We start from the raw sequence: 20,455 nt of genomic DNA on the forward strand, positions 1-20,455 counted from the left end.
CCATATGATATATTACTCTGGAGATGAAAAGACAAGGAAAAATGGGGTTGCCTTCATAGTAAAAAAAGTTATTTCTAGATCCATCTTGAAGTACATCTTTGTAGCCTAGAAGACATAAATTTAACTAACAAAAGTACATGAGTCAAAAATTAAAAAGCAATAATATTCCAAGTGGAGGTTCTAATGGTGGCACAAATCAAGTTACAGAGGGCAGGTAATTCTTAAAATAAAAAGCCTATTGACTAGCACATTTTCTATTATAGTATAAAGGTTAGGAACCACAAGATGACTGTTCACACTGACTTTTCACACTTCTAATGAGGTAAAAAATACTGGCCTGCCATATATATATATATATATATAATCTCACAAGTGCCATCATTAACGTCAAATTTTACATAGCCTTCTAGACACTGCACTTCAATATACAGGCTTCTGGAAACTTCAGATCCTGTGTAATGTCCAAACCTTCGTCTTCTCCCAGTGATCTCATGTAAGTAGCCGGGGACTTTTTATAGTGATGAAACCTCTCCATTTCTTCAGCATACATGTGAAATTGCAAAGCATTTGACAAGACACTGTATATTCTCACCTGAGTGCTCTCATCCAAAGTAACTGGTCATACAGACAGGCCACAGTGCAGTCCATTTCTTGACCAAGGACAGGGTTGAAATGTGATGTTTAGTATCAAATTGCTTCATCTCTCTGTTTTGTTTTGTGGTTTTTTGGTTTTTTTCATTAACTTGAGACAAGCTTTGTTCTAGAATGTGTCTGAGTCCCTCCTCATTAAAAGAGGGTAGCTGCCCTCCTGGTGTGTCATCCAGTTTGAGAACCAGCTCCATGATCTTTTTGCAGAACATGGCAGAAACTCCTGGTTCTGAGGCCTCTTCAGTAGCCCTTTTTCTCACCAAACAAAGGCCACCCTCTCAGCACCCTCACTTATACTGCATCTTTTCGCTCAGGTCCCCACAGAGTTAAAATTTTTCAGAAGCACATCAACAGACCAGATCATTCTTTCAAAGCACCTCCGAATGGGTTTAATCCTCCCTAGTTAGTGCAATAAACAGTCAACACCCTTAGTAGTAGAAGTCAGGAAATCAGGAGACATATTTCACTGGACAAGTCTGGTGCCAGTGACCTCTCCAGAATGCTGAAGAGCAATGATGTCAGTTTGAAGACTAAGATGTGCCTGATTCAGGCCATGGTCTTACTTACTTGCTATATATCAGAGAACTGGATGATCAATTAGGATGACAGGAGAAGAATTGATGCCTTTGAATTATGGTGTTGAAGAGTGCTGAATGTCTCACCAACTGCTAAAAGAACATACAGATAAGTCTTGGAAAAAGCCTAGCCAGAGTGCTGCTTGGAGGCAAGGATGGTGAAACTTCATCTTTCATACTTTGGACACATAGCTAGGTGAGGTTTGGAAAGGGACAACATGCTTGAAAAAACAGAGGGTCAGTGAAGGAGAGGAAGATCTCACTGAGATGGATTGACATAGTGACTTCAGCAGTGGGTTGTAGTATATGAGAGGTGATGAGGACAGCATAGGATAGGGCAAAGTTAAGGTCAGCTATTTCACAGGGTTGCCATGAGTCATGTTAACTCGATGGCACCTAACAAGAAGTGCTAGTTAGAAGCTTAGTTCATTTACTGGTTACAGAAACCAAGAACTCCAGACTTTACCCACACATTGCTTTCTAGTCAGGACCCACACAGCTCCCCAGGATTCAAACCTTATCAGTAGGCCTCCCGAGCTCCCTGTTTGTGTGACAAGGTTAGTCTGTTGAGTATTCACCCAAAAGGAGATTTTGACATATCGGAGCTATTGCACAGTGCAGCTCAGTCTCAGTATCTGAGGAGTCTTTCTTCTCAGTCTTACCAGAATTGTATTCAACAGCAACAGTAAAAATATTCTGTTAGCACTCTTCTCTAAATACTATTTAAAATAAGTAATTTTTTTAAACATAAAAACTGTTTTATTTTAATTTTTTCTGTTGTTGCACATTTTCTTTCCCCCTCCTCCCTTAGACTTCCCTACAGTGCATCCCTTCCGGATTGTTGTTATACATATAATGCCTAAATATACATTCCATTTGGACAGTTCTTCCCCTCATCTGATTTAATGCAGTCTTCATTATCTATCCACTGTTTTCCCATTCTCTCTCCAACACCCCCTCCCATGTCTCTCCTATTTTGTAACAGTGGTGTTATGCAGCATTTGTCCTTTTGTGACTGAGATATTTCACTCAGAATAATGTCCCCTAGGCTGCCCCATGTTGTGTAATGTTTTATGAACTCATTGTTTTTTAGTACATTGTGTAAATTCACTATAGTTTTTTCCTCTGCATTTATTTGTTGATGGACACTTGGGTTGACTCAGTCTTTTTGCTATTGCTAATAATGCAGCAATAAATATGGATGTGTATACATCTGTTTGAGTTGTGGCTCTGGTTTCTGTAGGACATCTTCCTAGTAATGGAATTGCTAGGTCAAATGGTATGTCTGTTTCCAACTTTTTGAGAAAGCACCAGACCACCTTCCATAGTGGCTATACCATTTTACATTTCCATTAGCAGTGAATAAGTGTCCCAATCTCTCCACAACCTCGCCAGCATTTGTTGTTTGTTGACTTGTTGAAATCTGCTATTGTTGCTGGGGGGGAAAAATAAATCAGTCTTTTATTTTTTAGGTGGAGTGAAGTCATCCTAGATTTCTTGACCTTGACTGTGTTTTGCATGTACCTTATTGTTGAACCAAATTTCACCATCTCAGTGATTTTGCTTGATTGTGGCTTCATGTTGAGGCCTCATGTCATAGAGGAGCTGGGTTAGATCTGCCCCAGGCACAGCATCCACCTCCACACACACCTGGAGCTGTCAACAGCGGCCAGGCCTTTCATGTGTTGTCTTTGAAACAATCACCGAGGAGTTCACCTTTAATGGTAGTTGAATTTGCGTCATGTAGTTTTCCTAAATCTTATTAGATTGGAATTGAAGCCAAGAGTGAAGTAAGAAATAGACAAGTTATGCTTTCGTGTCTGGACACATATATCTTCATGGTTATTTTCAAGATAAAGTACCTTTCTCTGCCAGAGTTTTAATCCATTTGTGTTTCCAGATCAGTCTTGGACAGATCCAGGTCATCCAAGACTCTGCTCAGAGCATGGATGTGAGGAGCCTGAACATACCAACCCAGGGGCAATTCAGTTTCAAAACTGGATAAAGTGTTACACATTTTCACTGTGAGTTAGGTCTGTATTGTTAAGCTCTTCTCTAATTTTTTAAAAAGCATTGTTCTAGAAATGCGGGCCTTCAGTTCAAGAATTTTTGTTAATGTAATTCACTATTAACATTTTTCTTTCTTAGTTTGGTATGCTGGCATTCCGTATGACATGTTGTGTGCTTTGGGGAGGAACCTTCCCAGCAGTGTTATATTTGAGCACAGTTGGCACACCTTGCTTCCCATCTGTTTGCTGAGAGCTTTGCATACACATCAAGTAGAGTTAACTCAGAGAATTCTCAGAGCATACATGATGACACTTTTTATGGCCCTCATTTTAAGCATACTTAATACATGAGAATTCTCAGGTCTGAAACATAAATTAGGTGATGAACAATTTACCATAGCATGCTTGTAAATTTTAGTGAGTTTCTGTTATGTAATTGGAGCCCCAGGTAACACAAATGGTTAAATGCCAAGCTGCTAACCAAAGGGTTATTGGTCTGAATCCATTCAGAGGCACTTAGGCACTGCCAGGTTGAAAAAAAGCAGACACTGAAACCCCATGGGGCTCAGTTCTACTCTGACACCCATGGAGTCACCCAGAGTTGGGATCAGCTTGTTTGGTATTTAGCTATTCAGTTAAAAATATTTTCCACTTTTTGGATCTAATATGTTTCTAAAAAATGGAATAATCTTTTCATAATTTGTGATTCCAACACAGAAATAGAGAGCTCTGGTGGCCTAGTGGCAAGAAGCTGTGCTGCTGTCCTGAAGGCATGCAGTTCAAGGCCACAAGTTGCTCTGTGGGAGGATAAGGAATCTCCTCCTGTGCAATTAACTGCCTCAGAAAAGATGCTGGAGGGTCAGCTATGGGTCTGTTCCAACTATGGTATACAACAACAACACAAAAATAAGTATGACTTCACATAATGTTTATCTCCTTAGTTTGCTTGCCACTGTGTTGGTAAGCAGTCATCTAACTACTGTCTGAAGCTCTTAGCTGTTAATTTCATCTTGTTAGCCTGTGGCATGAAGCTGGCATTGTAAATGTCCTCATCTGGAATCTGGAAAAGCAGGACACAAAAAAGTTATTATTGTCACACCCACTAATTTCTGTATTCTGTTGCTCAGTAATGTCAATTTCAGGCATTTAAAATTTCATATAAGAAATTTTATGTGTGTGTCCCTTTAATGATTGTACATTAAACAGTTGTTTTGCTAGTTCCTTATGACATATTTTCTGCTTTGGAAAGTAATAGAACTGCAAACACTGTTTAATACTAAAGTATTTTGGAAACATTTCCAAAATGTTGTTGCCATGTGCTATCGAGTTGTCTCTGACAAATAGCAAGCCTAGGTACAACAGCTTTGAATCCTGCTTTGTCCTGAGCCAATCTTATTGTCTGACACACTGACGCCATTACCCTGGTCACTGAGTCAATCCATCTCATCAAGAGTCTTCCTCTCTTATGCTGTCCCTCCACCCTCTCAAGCATGTCCCTCTCCAAGGACTGGTACATTCTTGCAGCATGCCCAAAGTATGCCAGACAGACCCTCAAAATCCTTGCCTCCAAGGAGCAGCCTGGTTTTACCCTCTCTAGGACAAATCTGTTTGTTCTCCTAGCAGTGCATTCAATACTCTTCTTCAGCACCACAGCTCAAAGGCATCAATTCTCCTTCTATCACCCCTAGTCATTGTCCAGCTTTCTGATACCACATAATTGTGAAGACCATGGTCTGGATCAGGATCACCTTAGTCTCCAGACTGACATCATTGCTCTTCTGTACTCTAGAGATGTCTATGACAGCAGACTTACCGAATGCAATTTGTCTTTTGATTGCCTGGCTGCTGGTACCAAGACTGTTGATTGTGGAACCAAGCAAACTAAAACTGTTAACAATATCATTCTCTTCACCATCTATCGTAATGCTGCCAGTAAGCCCAGTGGTGCGAATCTTTGTTTTCTTGATGTTGAGCTTCAATGGCTGCAGTCCTTGACCTTCTACAGCAAGTGATTCAGATCCTCCTCAATTTCAGCAAGCAAAGTTTTGTCATCTGCATAATGCAGGTTTTTGATGAGTCTTCCTTCAATTAAAAAAAATGAAGGATATAAAATGAGGAAATTAGAAAATGAATCATCAGAGCTAATAGATATCTCCTGTTGCCTATTAATTTCCTTAATCTGGTTACATGGAGACAAGTGCAAGTATAAAATGTTCCAGATCTTTTAAAACTTTGCATTTTTAATGTAATTCTTGAGCATAACATAATAAAATTTCTTACCTTGTTTTTAAGTTCCTCAGTTATATGGAAATACTTCGTCTAGCACTTTTGTTCTCTTTGACTAGTAACCCCAGACCCACATTTCTTCTACTAGTCTTCAATTTTCGTTTCAAGCCCAGTGTTTGCCTCCTCCATTGCTTGCATCTGTCCAGGTAAACGGTCAGATGCTCATTGAGGATGCATTGTATCCTCATTATCAGAGAGAATCACTCTCACTTCCTTCTGAGTTCATACTCCCATAGTTAGTGGAAAGACCTCCACCTGAGATTCCACTTAAGCTACATTTCCTTTCTTATAACTGGACCCTAATTACCATAAACTTGATTTAGGAGTTCAGTGGGAAATGATGAAAGCATTTCAACTCTGCAGAGCCAAAGGCTTCAAGGAGAGTCTTGAGGTTTGTTATCAACTAGCAAGTCCTTTGATAGCTAGTAAAGTGAGCATTTCATCTCTGATAAAATAATTTTAAGGCCTTTTAATGACCACTGTAATATTAAGTTGTTGTTAAGTGCTGTCAAGTAGAGCATGACTCATAGCGACCCTGTGAACAAAAGACCTATACTTTGTTCTGTAACTATTGTTGTTTCTCTAAGTTCATAGTTTCCAGAGGCATATTGTTTAGGAAGTGCATGCCACTCCTGCTTCCAAAATATTAAGTTATTTTTATTAATTATTAAACTTAGGAGGGTGTTTTGTTTAATTAAAGGCATAGAAGATGCTTTCAGGTATGTATTATCACGGTTGACAAATGAAGCAGATCATATAAATCTATCATGTAAATATGATATCAACCTAGTTCAATTTATATTTTCATTTATAAAATTTCTCTTTATAAATTTTCCTAGTTTTGTTTGTAGCAATTTCTTTTCCTTGTGGATTATATAATAGAGTATTTTTTAAAAAGAAGAATATTATTTTAAAGCAATTTTAGGGGCTCCTAGTGAAATAACATAGAGGGGCTGATGCTTAATGTAGGTTGGACGTTATGTGTTGGGAAAATTTACGGTTCAAATGCTGTTGTGGTTATGTGCCATTGAGTCAGAACTGACTCCTAGCTGACCCTTCAGCAGATTTTCCAGAGGCTGTAAATCATACAGGAGATTTGCCCTCTTTTTCCTGCAGAAAGATTCAAAAACAGAAAGAGAAAATGGTCACACTCATTTTACTATTCTTGAATTCTTTTATCTGGTCAAATGCAGATAGATACAAGTGTTGTACGCAGTTCATTCTTTTGTTGCTGTGAGATAGAAGAAAGTTGCTAATACTCAACAAAAGCAATAATAATTAATCCCCATTCCCCCATTATTTTACTAAAGTGTAGGATCTCTTAAGAAAATTAAAGAAAAACAGAGGAATTGAAACTATATTATGGGCTGATTTAGTATTTAATAGCTAACTTGTAAGTGTTCCAGGTTCTTGTAAAGTTCTGCAGAGATGATCCCTTCTTCCTTTCATGATTAAATCAACACATGTAAACCTGAGTTGTGGCAAAATCCTGAAGTTACTGGTAATGGCTTGAACACAGCAGTCACTCCTCTTGCCCCATTCCTTATTACAAAGAGGGGAAAATCTCGTATAGTTTTCATATTACAGAATTATTTCTCTTCAGAATGTTGCCAGAGATAATGAATAAGCTATAGGTTAATAAAGACTGAACTATCATCCATTTTTTTTAACACAAGGTGTCACGCTAGAGACAATAATTATTGACAAACATGGTATCCATAGTTTTCGCATGGCCTTTTCTTTGTATTACTTCCCCTCCATTTTTAAAGAAATTATACAATTGAAATATTAAAATAAAAAGAAACAGAAATTCATCTTTAAGCCAGGCACTAATTTGTACTTTAATGCTTTGTTACATCATTTTACTTTTTTAATGTTTTTTAATAATTTTAATGAACATTTACAGAGATTTTGGATTTCCATTCATTCATTGCTGCACTTCTCTCCCCGCCCAGCCCTCCCCCCCAACCCCAGTTCACTCCTCCCTTTGAAAAGTAAAATAAACACTCTCTCCCTGGTACACAATCCCCCTGCACCCCTCCCACCACCCCAAGTGCATTCCACTATGCAACCTTAATTGTGGACTCTTGTGATAACCATGATACCCTATCATATATCGCTTTTAAATTATTCTCTCCCTCATCTGTTTCAGTGCAGTATACATCATTTTATCCAGTTTTCCTCAGTCTTACCACAACCCTGATATCAGTCCCATTTTACAGCTGTGGCATCATGCAGTATTTGTCCTTTTGTGACTGAGATACTTCACTCAGCATAATGTCCTTCAGGCTCACCCATTTTGAATAATATTGCATGAACATCATTTTACTTTAAGAGAGCTTGGATCTCTTCCAGTCTTCAAATACCCTACTCATTAAATAAACATTTTCTTGAGACTTTATTGTTGTGGTTGTTGTTGTTATGTGCCATCAAGTAGCCTGTGACTCATAGCGACTGTATGTACAATAGCTCTGAGGCTTGCCCTATCCTAAGCCAGTCTCACTGACTCTGACACACCTGCCATATTTGATAGTCTACTCTAAGTGTGCTCTATTTTCGATAAGATTTCCGATATCCTGTTATTTTGGAAATGGATGGACGGTGACACCTTTATTAGAAAGGAAAAAATGTAATCTTTATTAGAACATAATATTTCAGTGGTATACTTATGAAAAATATGTATCAGCCTGATTTGTTAATTTTTATCAGTGAGTGTGGGAATTTTGGTAGGACACTACTTGTGTTTTAGTTTCTGTTGTTGCTTCCCCACTGCCCCAAATGACACAAAATACATTTAATATGTTGAGTGAAATATTAAAACGAACTTTGCAACTGAAATGATGGCAAAAGATACTAGATTTTGTAAATAAATATAATTTAAAAATCTAGTTCTACATTTGAAAAAAAAAAATCCAATGAAGGAAAAGTTTCTTTGCAGAAGTTTTAGAATTGACGGAGCCATGAGTTTGAGGTGGTGCTAAAGTTAGAGCATATCACCTTCCCACTGGTCCTGAGCCTTATAATTAATTCTGAGCACTATAGTTTAGAGGAGTATTTAATTACCCTGGTGGCATAGTGCCTAACATATTGGACTGCTAAGTAAAGGTGGGCTAGTGTGGCAAGAAGCTGCCCTGCAATCCTGAAGGCACACGGTTCGAATCCATCAACTGCTCCGCCAGAGAAGGAAGAGCTATCTCCTCCTGTGGGATTAACTGCTGTTGAAAACCTACGAGAAGGTCAGCAATGGGTCAGTTCTGACTTGATGATACTCAGCAACAACAATAAGGGAAGAATCAGCCGTTCAAATTTTCCAGCCTCAGAAACCCAGTGGAGGGTTGCTGTGAATTAGAAACAACTTGATGGCAGTGGTTTTATTTAAATGCAAGCTACTGGCACCTGTTGTCATGCAGTCAGTTCCCACACGTGGAGACCTGATGCATTTCAGGGCGCTTAGCGGAGTTTTCAGAGGCCGTCATCGCTAGGGAGGAAGTCGCCAGGGCTTGCCTGTGAGGTTCCTCTGGATGGTTTTGAGAGACCAGCCTTTTTGCTTAGCAGTATGCCTTCACTTTCCAGAGTCCCAGATAATGAAGGATATGGAAAAAATGTCAGGATGCGAATTTAGAAATCAGACTATGGAAATAAGAATTTTTTTTGTCTAGAAGAGAAAAAAACTTATAAAATAACCCCAAAGGTCTAAACCTGGATAAGAGAGAGGAAAGTTACAGAGGAAGAAAGATTTGACTCCATAGAAGGAAAACATTTAGAATATTATACCTGTTCTAAAATTGTCCTGAGTGTTCCAAGATCTGCCTGAGAGCCTTCAACCAGAGGCTGGAGCCCTAGAACGATGGCTCAGGAGGAACTCATGTTCTAGTGCAATGTGGAAGGAGGGTGGAATAAAAATTGCTTTCCAACTCTTTAAAAATTAAGTGATTTTGGGTTGCTACGATTGTGATAGAAATCACAAACTCTAATGTAGAATCTTCACAGAAACCTTTGGGTGTGGAATACCCAGTGGAGGAGGAAAGCAAAATTACCTCACCTTGGTATCCTTGTTTACATAGAGACAGTCATGGAGATTTAGAAATCTTGGCTTCTTGGCCTTAGATAAACTAATAAAACATTATTGCAAGTAATTTGTCTTACAGATAGCTGCAAGTAGTGAGTAGAATGAAAAATGATGCATATGTCTAAAGGCCTTGCATATTAGAATTAATTGACAGAGGTTGTGGTAGTTATTAAAAAGCCCTTTCTGCAAAAAAAAAAAAAGCCCTTTCCACGAGTTCAGTAAATTTTAGGCATTAATAATCTCAGTTATTAATTGTACCAAGAGGGGCTTTCCAGGGGTAAAAGAGAGTGGCTTTAAGTATAAGGATTATCATCAGCATGATTGTAGTACTTCGGATAGACGGATCCATTTCTACAGAACACTTCCCAGAAAAACCTTTCATTACCTTGTTGTTGTTGATTGTCTTTGAGTCAAGCATGACTCATAGTGACCCTATGAATAAAAGAACTGAAGCCCTTCTACAACTATTGACATTTATCAAACTTCATAGAGTCTCCAGAGGCATGTTATTTCCGAAGTGGATGCCACTCGTGCTTCCAAACCTGTCATAGTATGTTATTGTTTTTATGTGCCATTGAGTTGCCTGTGATGAATAGCGACCCTATGTACACCAGCTCTGAACCCTTCCCTGGCCTGAGCAAGTCTCACCAACTCTGTCACACCAACCTCCATTGCTCCAGTTACTGTATCAATCCATCTCATCTGGGGTCTCCCTCTCCTGCGCTGCCCGTCCACCCTTCCAAGCATGATGTCATTCTCCAATGACCGATTTCTCATGGCTACATGCCCAAAGTAAGTGAGGCAGAGTTTCAAAATCCTAGCCTCCAAGGAGAGACTTGGTTTTACCCTCTGCAAGACAGACCTATTTGTTTTCTTGGCAGTCCATGGTATGTTCAAGTCTCTTATCCAGAACCACAACTCAAAGGCATCAATTCTTCTTCTGTCATCCTTAGTCATTGCCTAACTCTCTGAAGCTTAACAAGTAATTGAGAATACCATGGCCTGGATTAGGCTCACCTTTGTATTTAAACTAACATCAGTGCTCTTCAGCACTTTAGATTGGTCCATGACAGCAGATTTTCCCAATATAATTCATCTTTTGATTTTCTGACTCCTGATGTTAATAGTGTTGATTGAGAAGCTGAGCAAGCTGTAATTGTTAACAACCTCAATCTCTTCTCTATGTAATATGGTGCTGCCAATTGGCCCAGTGGTGAGAAATCTTTACATATTTTTGAATGGTTCTTGCTTAGATTACATATCAGTGTAATTTTTGCACATCAAAATTTAGTTTCCATGAACTGTTTACTTCACTAGTGTCCCCTCCCACCTTTGCTGTCACTGAAAGTCTATTAAACTCACTTCAAAGCCCCAGACTTGATGTTGCTGGGACCTAGCTGGTTTTCTCCCTAACCGGGGAAATCCCCTTGAGTTTTAATGGCCAACGGGTATTTGTATCCTACTTTGTTCTTGAAATATGTGTGAGCCACTATGAGGCGTTGCTTGCCCTTTTTATCTTATTTAAGTTCTATTGTTAATAACAGCAGCAGCAACAAACTCAACCCAAACTAAAACAGATGTCCTATCTGGCTAACATTTAAAAACAAAAGGCAGCATTCATTCTTTCACTATTTTATCTGTTGTTATGCCTTATTGACACTGATATTACAAATGAAAGAACTATTTTTTTATTGTGTTTAATTCATGTACATTGATGTTTTGGGGTTTATTTTTTTCCCCCTGTTCCCTCCCTCCACCTACCAAACTTTGTGACTTCATAATTATCCCCCTCCCCACCCTCAGTCCTTCTGCTCCCTCCTCTCCCCTCTTTGTATAGCCATATACATCTTACTGGTTATCCTTCTGTTTTCACAATAATGGTCATATACAATATTTGTTCTTATGTGCCTGAGTTAATTTACTCAGCCTAAATCCCTCTAGCTTCTCCAATATTATATAGTGTTTTTCAAAATCATTATATCCAAGTGCTGAATAGTATTCCATTTTTCAATCCATTCATTTGGTGATGGACATTTGGGCCATTGCCATGTTTTTGCTATTGTGAATAATGCTTCTGTGAACATTGGTGTTCCTTGGGGTATATTCTTAGTAGTAGTATAGCTGGGTCATATGGAATATCTATGTTTAGCTTTTTTGAGGAAACACCAAACTGCCTTCCAGAGTGGCTGTACTATTTTACAATCCCACCAACAGTGTGTGAGAGTTCCAGTCTCTCCACATCCTTGCCAACATTTATTGCTTGCTGTCTTATTAAACTTTGTTACTATTAGTGGGGTGAGAGAGAGTATCTCATGGTAATTTTGATTGGCATCTCTCTTATTGCCAGTGATTTTGAGCATTTCTTCATGTGAAAGAACTATTTTTATAGGAATTTGACCAGTGTTTCTTGTTTGCAGGTATCATAGTTGTGTGTGTGTATTGTGTGTTGCCAAATTTGAACCAACCCTGACCCTCCAGCGGGTTTTAAGAGGCTGTAAATTGCATAGTAGAAGACGGAGCATATATCTCCCACAGAATAGCTAGTGTTGGATTTGAACCATGTTTTGAGTTGGCAGCACAGCCAGCATCTTACCACTAGGCTGTAAGAACTCCTGGTCATATCTGAATCACTGATGATTTCGCAAAGTGATTAATTTATTGCAGTATTTTACTTCTTGAGGAGGGAGGCTGGATTACATTACTGACTGTATATTCTGGATGATTTATTTATATTCATCACATCTGTCTCCTCTTTGAACGTTGTCCAATTCCATGGAAATATTAAGAGAAATGAGACCATTTTCCTTATTGTCTCTAATTTCTTTGTTCTTCCTCTTCTCTGCCTGTATTAAACTAAATTTCTTGTTTCTAATATTTATGAGGGTGGAGATAGAGGTTGCTTCCAGAGAACAAGTCTCCTCACTTAGTCCTAGATGCCGGAAAGAATAACCGTATGAGTTTTTGGATTAAAAGCCAGCAGCTTCAATATACAAGTCGATACTGGCCCACCCTTCTTATGGGAAGGTACATGCTCAAAAGAAACAAGCATGTTTTCTCATTTGGGTTCATTTCAAGAACATTTTAATAAAAAATAACAATAAAGTTAGTCACAAATTCTTTAAAATTTTCCAGTGCATATAAAGTTTATGTTTATACCATTCTTATACCATTCTTATAATTGAACAACTGTTGAGTACCATAGAGTTGGAACCGACCCATAGCTGACCTTTCAGAAACAGTTAATCACAGGAGGAGATTGCCCATCCTTCTCCCGCAGAGCAGCTGGTGGCTCCATTTGCTGCCTTTGGATTTGCAGCTTCTTGCCACTAGGCCATTAAAAAGATTGGGGTGGGGAGTGGTATTGAATGGATGTGAGGCTTTAAAATACTTTTGTGGTTGGCATGTACCTTCGAGTCAGAATCGACCCATAATTGACCCTCCAGTGGGTTTTCAGAAGCAGTAAATCACATGGGAGGAGACTGCTTATATGTCTCTCATGAAGTAGCTGGTGGATTTGAACTGCAAGCCGTCAGGTTGGCAGCACATCTCCTTATGACTAGGCCACGAGAGTTCCCTTAATAAAATACTTCTAGGGGCAGTAATAATATATGAGCAGTTCCTCACTCACTCATTGCCATTCAATCCATTCTGACTCTGTTATTTCCGAGGCTGTAAGTCTTAACCGAGGAGACTGTCCGTCTTTTTGCTCAGAGTCACTGGTGGATTTGAATCCAAGGAGATTCAGAGCCTTTTGATTAGCAGTACAGTAGGCGATCAGAGCTCCTTAGAAGGCCCTGAATAGTGTAAATGCTAATGTGTTTGACAACTAGCCTTAAGGTTCCTGTTTTAAACCCACCCAGTCCCCTCAGAACAGGCCTGGATAAACTGCTTCTGAAAGGTCTTCAGGTTGAAAGATCTGCAACCTATAGCAACTAACAACAACAGCAACAATATATGAATCTCTTGTCTTTAATATTGTATTCAACATTCTAAATAAATTTAATGATTCAAAATGGTCCAGTAGTTCCAATTTAGTGATTGAATGTGCTTTTCACAACAAGGCCTATAGTGCCTTGGAATGTATGATCTGGCTTTTGCTTTTTTTGTAAACCATCATTTCATACAAATGGAGGATTTTAACCATCAAGGTAACTCAGAGTGAGGATTTTCACCCTGAGATGGTTTTTAGAACAGCCACGTAGTTTTACTTTGACTGTGAGAGTAATGCTAGCCATCAATGCAAAGAGCTGCACGAGTAGGTCTGGGAAGACCTGGAGAGAGCAGAGATCACCCTTACGTGGATGCCATGTTCCAAGGTCCCAGAAGCCATGCAGACCAGACCTCCATTTCTGGCTTTCCTGTAAATCTGGACTCAACCAGTCAATTCTCATTTCTTGACTTTTCACTGAAGGAGTGAGAAACATCCAAGAGTTTATTTAATGATAGACATAGATTTGACTTAAGACTTCCTAACCTATGGGTTGTTTTTCTTTAAGTGGTGGTTTTATGTTTAACAATTCAATGCATTCTTTTATTAGCTATTTAAGCAGAAGTTACCATATGCCCAGAATTAATTTTTATGTTACAGTAGAGGAGAGTACCAAAACCCAACCCCAAATACAGCATTATTTAGTTGCTTTCATTAATTATGTTGTTTTTTTTTCATACAACTCTTAGTTGGGTCTATATTTGAAGGAATAATTTAGATGGATTTTATTCAGGTTCATTCTTATAATTTTAAATTCAGCTTTTATACCAAATCTTGTATTATTTTCTTGATGACCTATTACAGAGTTAATTCTCTAATTTGTGATCTGATCATATTGAATTCCTTGGACAGGAAACTCCATGCTTGCAAAGGGTCCCTGCCAGTCTGACTTAGTTTTGTGCCTGAATCACCCCTCACCCTGCTTTAAGGGACTTTTTCAACCCTAAAAAGACAAGATTTTATGGCTTCAAGCGCAGTGTGGTGGTGTAGGAAGGGGGTTGTGACCACCTACAGGACCAAAGACCTAAATCAGTAATGGAGCTGGAGAAGGAAACACCAGCTCAGCTGAGGGATAATTTTTGCTAATAAGATGCCTCTGTTTTGCTAAGGAAATGAGTATCTGAGCACTTCCTCCCTCTGAAACTTGCAAGGTTTTAAGAAATCTGACTCCATACTATGCATACAATCATACTTCCCCAGTTTTTCTTTATTTAGCTTATATCCAAAATGGTGAGCAAATGTAATGATTCCAGAGGTGGTCTTGGTAAAGATGATTAATCAAGTCCTTTAATCTTAAACACATATTGATTTATTATTTTATGTTTTAGCTTTACTTCCTATCAAAAATGTAAGCTCACTAAAATCAGAGGAATATCTTATGTTTCTTTTTAGTTCACAAAATACCCAGTTCAGTGATGGACATAACAAGACCAAGTGTTAATTCAGTATACTGTTAGGTGTTGACAAGTACAACTCATAGTGACAAAATGAACAACAGATCTGAACCCTGTCTTATCCTATGCCATCCTCACAATTTCTGACATACTTGGTTCCATTGCTACAGTTGCTGTGTCAGTCCATCTGGTTGAAGGTCTTCTTCTCTTTTGGCAACCTTCCACCTTTCCATGCACGATTCAAGATAGGTTGATTATTCAAATTATCTTGTCTGTCTTTGTGGCTATGGTATTAAGGATGCTAAAATATAATCTTATCTACTTCATCATTGACTCTTTGAGCAATATTGTTTAAAATGCGCCAATCTAAAATGTTCAGAATCTTTCTTTTATGAAGAAGGCGCTCTACACACCGTAAATGAAAACTTATTAGATGCTGTTGAGTTGCTCCTGACTCACAGTGGCTCTGTGGACAAAAGATCAAAACCTTGTCTGATCCCCTTAAAGCTGCTAGATCGTAACTGACAACTCCGTTTCTAAGTAAACTATTTAATTAAGTTTTAAGAAACGCAGGAATAACAATCATAATTAACTTGCAAAAGTAAGTTTATTGAAGCACAGAAACAATTGGAACAAAGTAGTCATTTGAAGAGAACATGCAGGAAAATTGGCTAGTCATCTATTTCTGGACTGAACCTTTGCCCTGAAGCTGTGTAGCAAGATGCCTGGATTGATGCAATTTCTTTCTTTGTGTCTTTCGAATTCTTCTGTGAAAGACACCCTTGTTGATCTAGAAACTGCTTATTTAACTTTCACTTCAGAAACATTGCTGACTTGAGATGAGACAACCTTGCCATCCACTACCTCCTCCACAATGGTCTTAGTCACTCTTGTCTTGCTTGGATCTGAAATTCACATAGTAACACTGTCAGTGGGGAAATGATCATAAAACAGATCCAGAGAAGTTCAAGTGCATTCACCTATGGTTTCTCTGGGTAAGATTATATAAACATTATATAGTGGATACTTGGTAATATGACAAGTCAAGCCTGCATTCACTCTGCTTTTTAAATTATTATAACCTTTAAAAAAATACACACCTCTTCCTTGACCAGAGGAGCTTCCAGATCCTGAACCCCTCGATCCCATGTTTCTGGATCCTGTACTTTTGTACCCTGAGTTTCTGTAATCAGAAAAAAAAAATTATATTCTTTAGTGCTTGCAAAAATAACAGAAGACCACCATGCCTGAACTTCTTTATGATGAAGCTTCAGATTTCTTTTGACTGGACGTTGCCATCGTTATGTTAGAAACATGAATCCCACCTCTGAGCCCCTTTTTTTGTTTTCATCAATTAGATCCACCCAGGTATGCGGTTCAATTGTTCATGGTTTCGCTCACCCGCCCTCTCCGTCCAGCAGGCGGCGGTAGGTCTCGATCTCCATCTCCAGACGGGTCTTGATGTCCAGCAGCTGCTCGTACTCTGCGTTCTGGCACTCCGTCTCGCCCCGGATCTGGCAGATCTGCTCCTCCAGGCCGCTTATCTTCATTTGTATTTCTGACAGCTGGGCCATGTAGCCTGCTTCTGTGTCAGCCAGAGTTCCTTCCAAAGAACTTTTCTAAGAAAAGGGAGAAACAATCATTATGAGAAGATTGTAAAAATAAATTAGTTCTACTGCAATCAGAGAAGTCTTTTCAGACTCCTTGAAAGTGTTACAACACATATTGTCCTATCACTTTGCTGATATGCTCTTTCTGTCACTTCTTTTTTTTTTTTTTTAACCTAAGCCAAATCACTTATGGAAAGATAGCTTGTATCTTTTTAAAAAAATTTATTTTATTAATTTTAATCAACTTTTACAGAGATTTTGCATTTCCTTTCATTCATTGTTGCATTTTTCTCCCTGCCCACGCCTCCACCCCCAGTTGGAAAGATAGCTTTTATCTTTAACTGGATGTCTTAATGTTTTATGCTTCCTACAAGCAGGAGATAGCTTCCCTCCATACTACTTCTAGTTTGTGCATATTGACAGATAAGAGAAAGGAAAAAAAAAAAAGAAACAAACCCCAAATGAAAACCCAACCAAACCTACTACAAAAAAGGAACTGTATTTGTGTAGTTTCTTGTTGGATTTCTGTTGGTCCATACCATGGCCATTTGGGACTGAAGCTCAATCTCCAGGGCTTGCAAAGTGCGTCTCAGCTCGGTTATCTCACTCTTGGCTGAGCTGGTGGCCCCTGCATCAGTAGAGATCTGGGCTTGCAGTGAGGCACTCTATAAGAGGAAAAGTAATATGCACACGTGGCCTTGAGGAGACAGGCGAGGTGGCTTGTGTATGGCTGCAGGTTTGGACACTTAGGGGTGTCATCTACCTGCTTGTTGAACTGCTCCTCGGCCTCCCGGCGGTTCTGTTCTGCCAGCTCCTCATACTGCGCCCGCATGTCATTCAATAGTTTGGTCAAGTCAGTTCCTGGGGCAGCGTTCATTTCTACAGTCACGTCACCTCCAGAGCTGCCTTGCATATTCTTCATCTCCTAATATAAAATAAAGCACACCATAATGACCAAAACCAGAAAAGCTTTGGATTCTTAAAACATACACCCCATTCCACACTACCCTCAGGTCTGTTTTGACTCACAGCTACCTTCTAGGACAGAGTGGGCCTTCACCATGGGATTACTTCTGTCTGAGGCCTCAGTTCTTAATGCGACCAGATTGTCTCATTTTTCTCCCATAGAGGGGCTGGTGGGTTAGAACTTACAGACCTTTGGGTTAACAGCCCAACATTTAACCCACTATATACCACCAGGGTTCCTTTAAAAATAACCAAAAATTAAAGCTAGAACATTGAAGTTAAAAAAAAAAGGAACCTAAGATACAATGCTCATTTTTACTTTTAGTCCACTGAACACAGGATATTGAAAATCTATTCAGATAGAATAAGGTTGTGTGGATTTTTAAAAAAAAAAAATAACAATGTATAAGAACTTTGCAAGTAAACCAGTATAAAATAAAATAAAAAACCCCTTTATATAAAAATGTGGGAGAATATGTAGACCAGAGCTGAATGGTGATGTGAAACATGCCCTTACCTCCTCGTGGTTCTTCTTCAGGTAAGCCAGCTCTTCGGTGAGGCTCTCGATTTGCATCTCCAAGTCAGAGCGTGTCATGGTCAGGTCATCCAGGACCTTCCTCAGACCATTGATGTCAGCTTCCACACTCTGCCTGAGATACAGCTCATTCTCGTACCTGGGAGGGTTTGGAAGTTTGACATTATGGTGAGTTGTACTGGCTACTGTTAAAACACTCTCCTCCATTAATGGGAGTTATTTTGATATTGAAAGGAAACCATTTTGACAAATGAAGGCTGTACATTTTTCTTGAAGATTTTTTTCATTTAAAAAAAATAAGCTCAATGTTCATTCTAATCTTGTCCAACACATTTTAAAACAAAATTCTTCTTAATTTTCTGCTATGTTGTCTTTAAACTTGATGTTGGAATGATGGTTTCTAATGCATACTTTGGGATGTTTGTGAATTTAGATCATGATTCTTTTAATGTTTCCTCAGTTTAGAGTAAATGAAAAATAGAAATAAAATCAAATGGTTTTTATTTCCTTCAATTTTGGTTACTTGTTTTCATGTCTCCACTTTTCTTACTTCAGTCTGAAGTCATCAGCAGCCAATCTGGCATTGTCAATTTGCAAAACGATGCCAGCATTTTCAATCGTGGCAGTAACAATCTGGAAAAGACAAAAGTGAAATCATCAGGGATTTTTCTTTTAACCTGTGTCTGTGTGCCTATTCTAAAGGGTAGATACTCCTGTCCTATTTGCCTTTCCCTTCCAGTTTATTAACTTATTTTTTTTTAGTGAAAGTTTATAAATCATACTGATTTTTCATTCAGTCATTGATAGATATTTCTTCACCCAACTTATCTATTAAGTTTCAAATCCTGCTTTCTCCCTTAAACCATCCATTGCCATTTGCTTTTAAGGTTGAATTGCTGTGCAAAGTGGTTTCACATTGACACTTGCAATGATAATTTTGGTGTATGTAAAACTGTATCTTTCTATGAAAAGACAACAGTTTTCTGATTCACTGGAGAAACCAGAGGACGTTACTTCACAGAATCCAGCACTGTGAATATATGTCTGCTGTTTGGGAATATCATTAATTCCATGAGCTGTAAAAAAAAAAGTTTAATAATGGAATTTCAGTTGAAAATCTTTAAAGTGTATTTTCCATGTTTTAGATGATGCTACATCTTTATACAGTGTTTTCACTAGGTTTTCTAGGAAGAGAAAATAATGCTAGAGTATTTAAATGTGACAAGATACAGCAATATGTTAACCTACCAGAATTAATCATAAAATAAGTAGATTAAATGAATGTTGATTCACTGCCATTGCTATAATGTATACATGTTAATTGGCTACATGTCATTGACTATATTCTATCCTTCTGTAGAAATACTTACATGAGAAACAAACAGAAAATTAGCATCATTGGAAAGCATGTACAAAATTGTTAAAATATATCTATAGAAAGCAAATATATTTTTAAATAATTCCTTGACTGAAATTTTTTATTATGGCATATGATGTGAATAAAAGTTTTAAAAAGAATAGAAACTTAGCAATGTAGTTTCTTACCTGATTCCTCAGATCATCAATGATTGGGTAGTATCTGCTGTAGTCCCTCCCAGATCCATCATCTTTAGACCCAGGGCCAAATTTGTCATACCACTCTTTGATTTTGCTCTCCAGGTCAGCGTTGGCTTCCTCCAGGGCTCTGACCTTGTCTAAGTAGTTGGCCAGGCGGTCATTGAGGTTCTGCATGGTCTGCTTTTCACTTCCAGAGAAAAGCCCCCCATCTCCAAAACCACCTCCCATCCCACCACCACCCATGCCTCCACCATAGGTGTAGAAGCCTCCACTAGCACCGCTGCCAAACCCAGAACCACCACCGAATCCAGAACCACCCCCAAATCCAGAACCCCCACTATAGCCAGCCCCTGAGACTCCTCCAAAACCTCCTCCTACAGAACAGCTACCAAAGCCCCCTCCAAAGCTTCCTCCGAAGCCACCACCAGACCCCCCACTCAGGCCACAGCTGCTGGATCCCCCTTGGAAGCCCCGGGAGGAGGTCCCCCCCAGACCACATCGGCTTCCGCTGCTGAAGCTACTCCCACCACCAGATCCCTTGATGGAACTGCCCCCAGTTCTGGAGGAGGAGATGCGAGTTGAACAAGACATAGTGTTCTCCAATGTTTAGCTTGTCTGGATGAACAGGACAGGTGATAGGGATGAGTGTGTTCACAGGCTGCTTTTTTGGCTCTTATATACACACTTTTAGGGTGTTCCTCTTCTGTGTCACTTCTTAATCCCTGCTGCAGTTTTGCTAATCCATAATTGGATAATTTCTTTTTGGTGAACCTACTTTACTGGCTCTTTTTTTCTGAAGCTGGGTCACAGCCCAGGAG

At 38.9% G+C, this 20,455-nt stretch overlaps 1 protein-coding gene and 1 pseudogene across 1 annotated transcript; both read right to left on the reverse strand.

Annotated features, from left to right (window-relative positions):
- LOC102846405 overlaps nucleotides 1-860 on the reverse strand; it is a 5,861-nt pseudogene extending 5,001 nt beyond the window's left edge.
- A 14,910-nt stretch (nucleotides 861-15,770) lies between these two features.
- Nucleotides 15,771-20,228, reverse strand: LOC102846665 (keratin, type I cytoskeletal 24-like). The gene is made up of 8 exons (XM_006889427.1): nucleotides 19,626-20,228; nucleotides 18,631-18,713; nucleotides 18,063-18,219; nucleotides 17,343-17,504; nucleotides 17,119-17,244; nucleotides 16,371-16,588; nucleotides 16,070-16,152; nucleotides 15,771-15,874 (listed from the first exon to the last, which is right to left on the reverse strand). The coding sequence occupies exons 1-8, from the start codon at nucleotides 20,226-20,228 to the stop codon at nucleotides 15,771-15,773; spliced, it is 1,536 nt and encodes a 511-aa protein (XP_006889489.1).
- Between the last annotated feature and the right edge of the window lie 227 nt (nucleotides 20,229-20,455).

The sequence above is a fragment of the Elephantulus edwardii genome, unplaced genomic scaffold (assembly GCF_000299155.1).
Source record: "Elephantulus edwardii isolate Elephantulus edwardi_28Jun2011 unplaced genomic scaffold, EleEdw1.0 scaffold00077, whole genome shotgun sequence".
Lineage (NCBI taxonomy): Eukaryota > Metazoa > Chordata > Mammalia > Macroscelidea > Macroscelididae > Elephantulus > Elephantulus edwardii.

Coding starts and splice junctions, on each gene's coding strand:
- LOC102846665 (XM_006889427.1), bottom strand. CDS start 20,228: ATGTCTTGTTCAACTCGCATCTCCTCCTCCAGAACTGGGGGCAGTTCC. Junction 18,714..19,625: donor TTGATGATCTGAGGAATCAG/GTAAGAAACTAC, acceptor TGTCTTTTCCAG/ATTGTTACTGCCACGATTGA. Junction 17,245..17,342: donor AGGAGCAGTTCAACAAGCAG/GTAGATGACACC, acceptor TTCCTCTTATAG/AGTGCCTCACTGCAAGCCCA.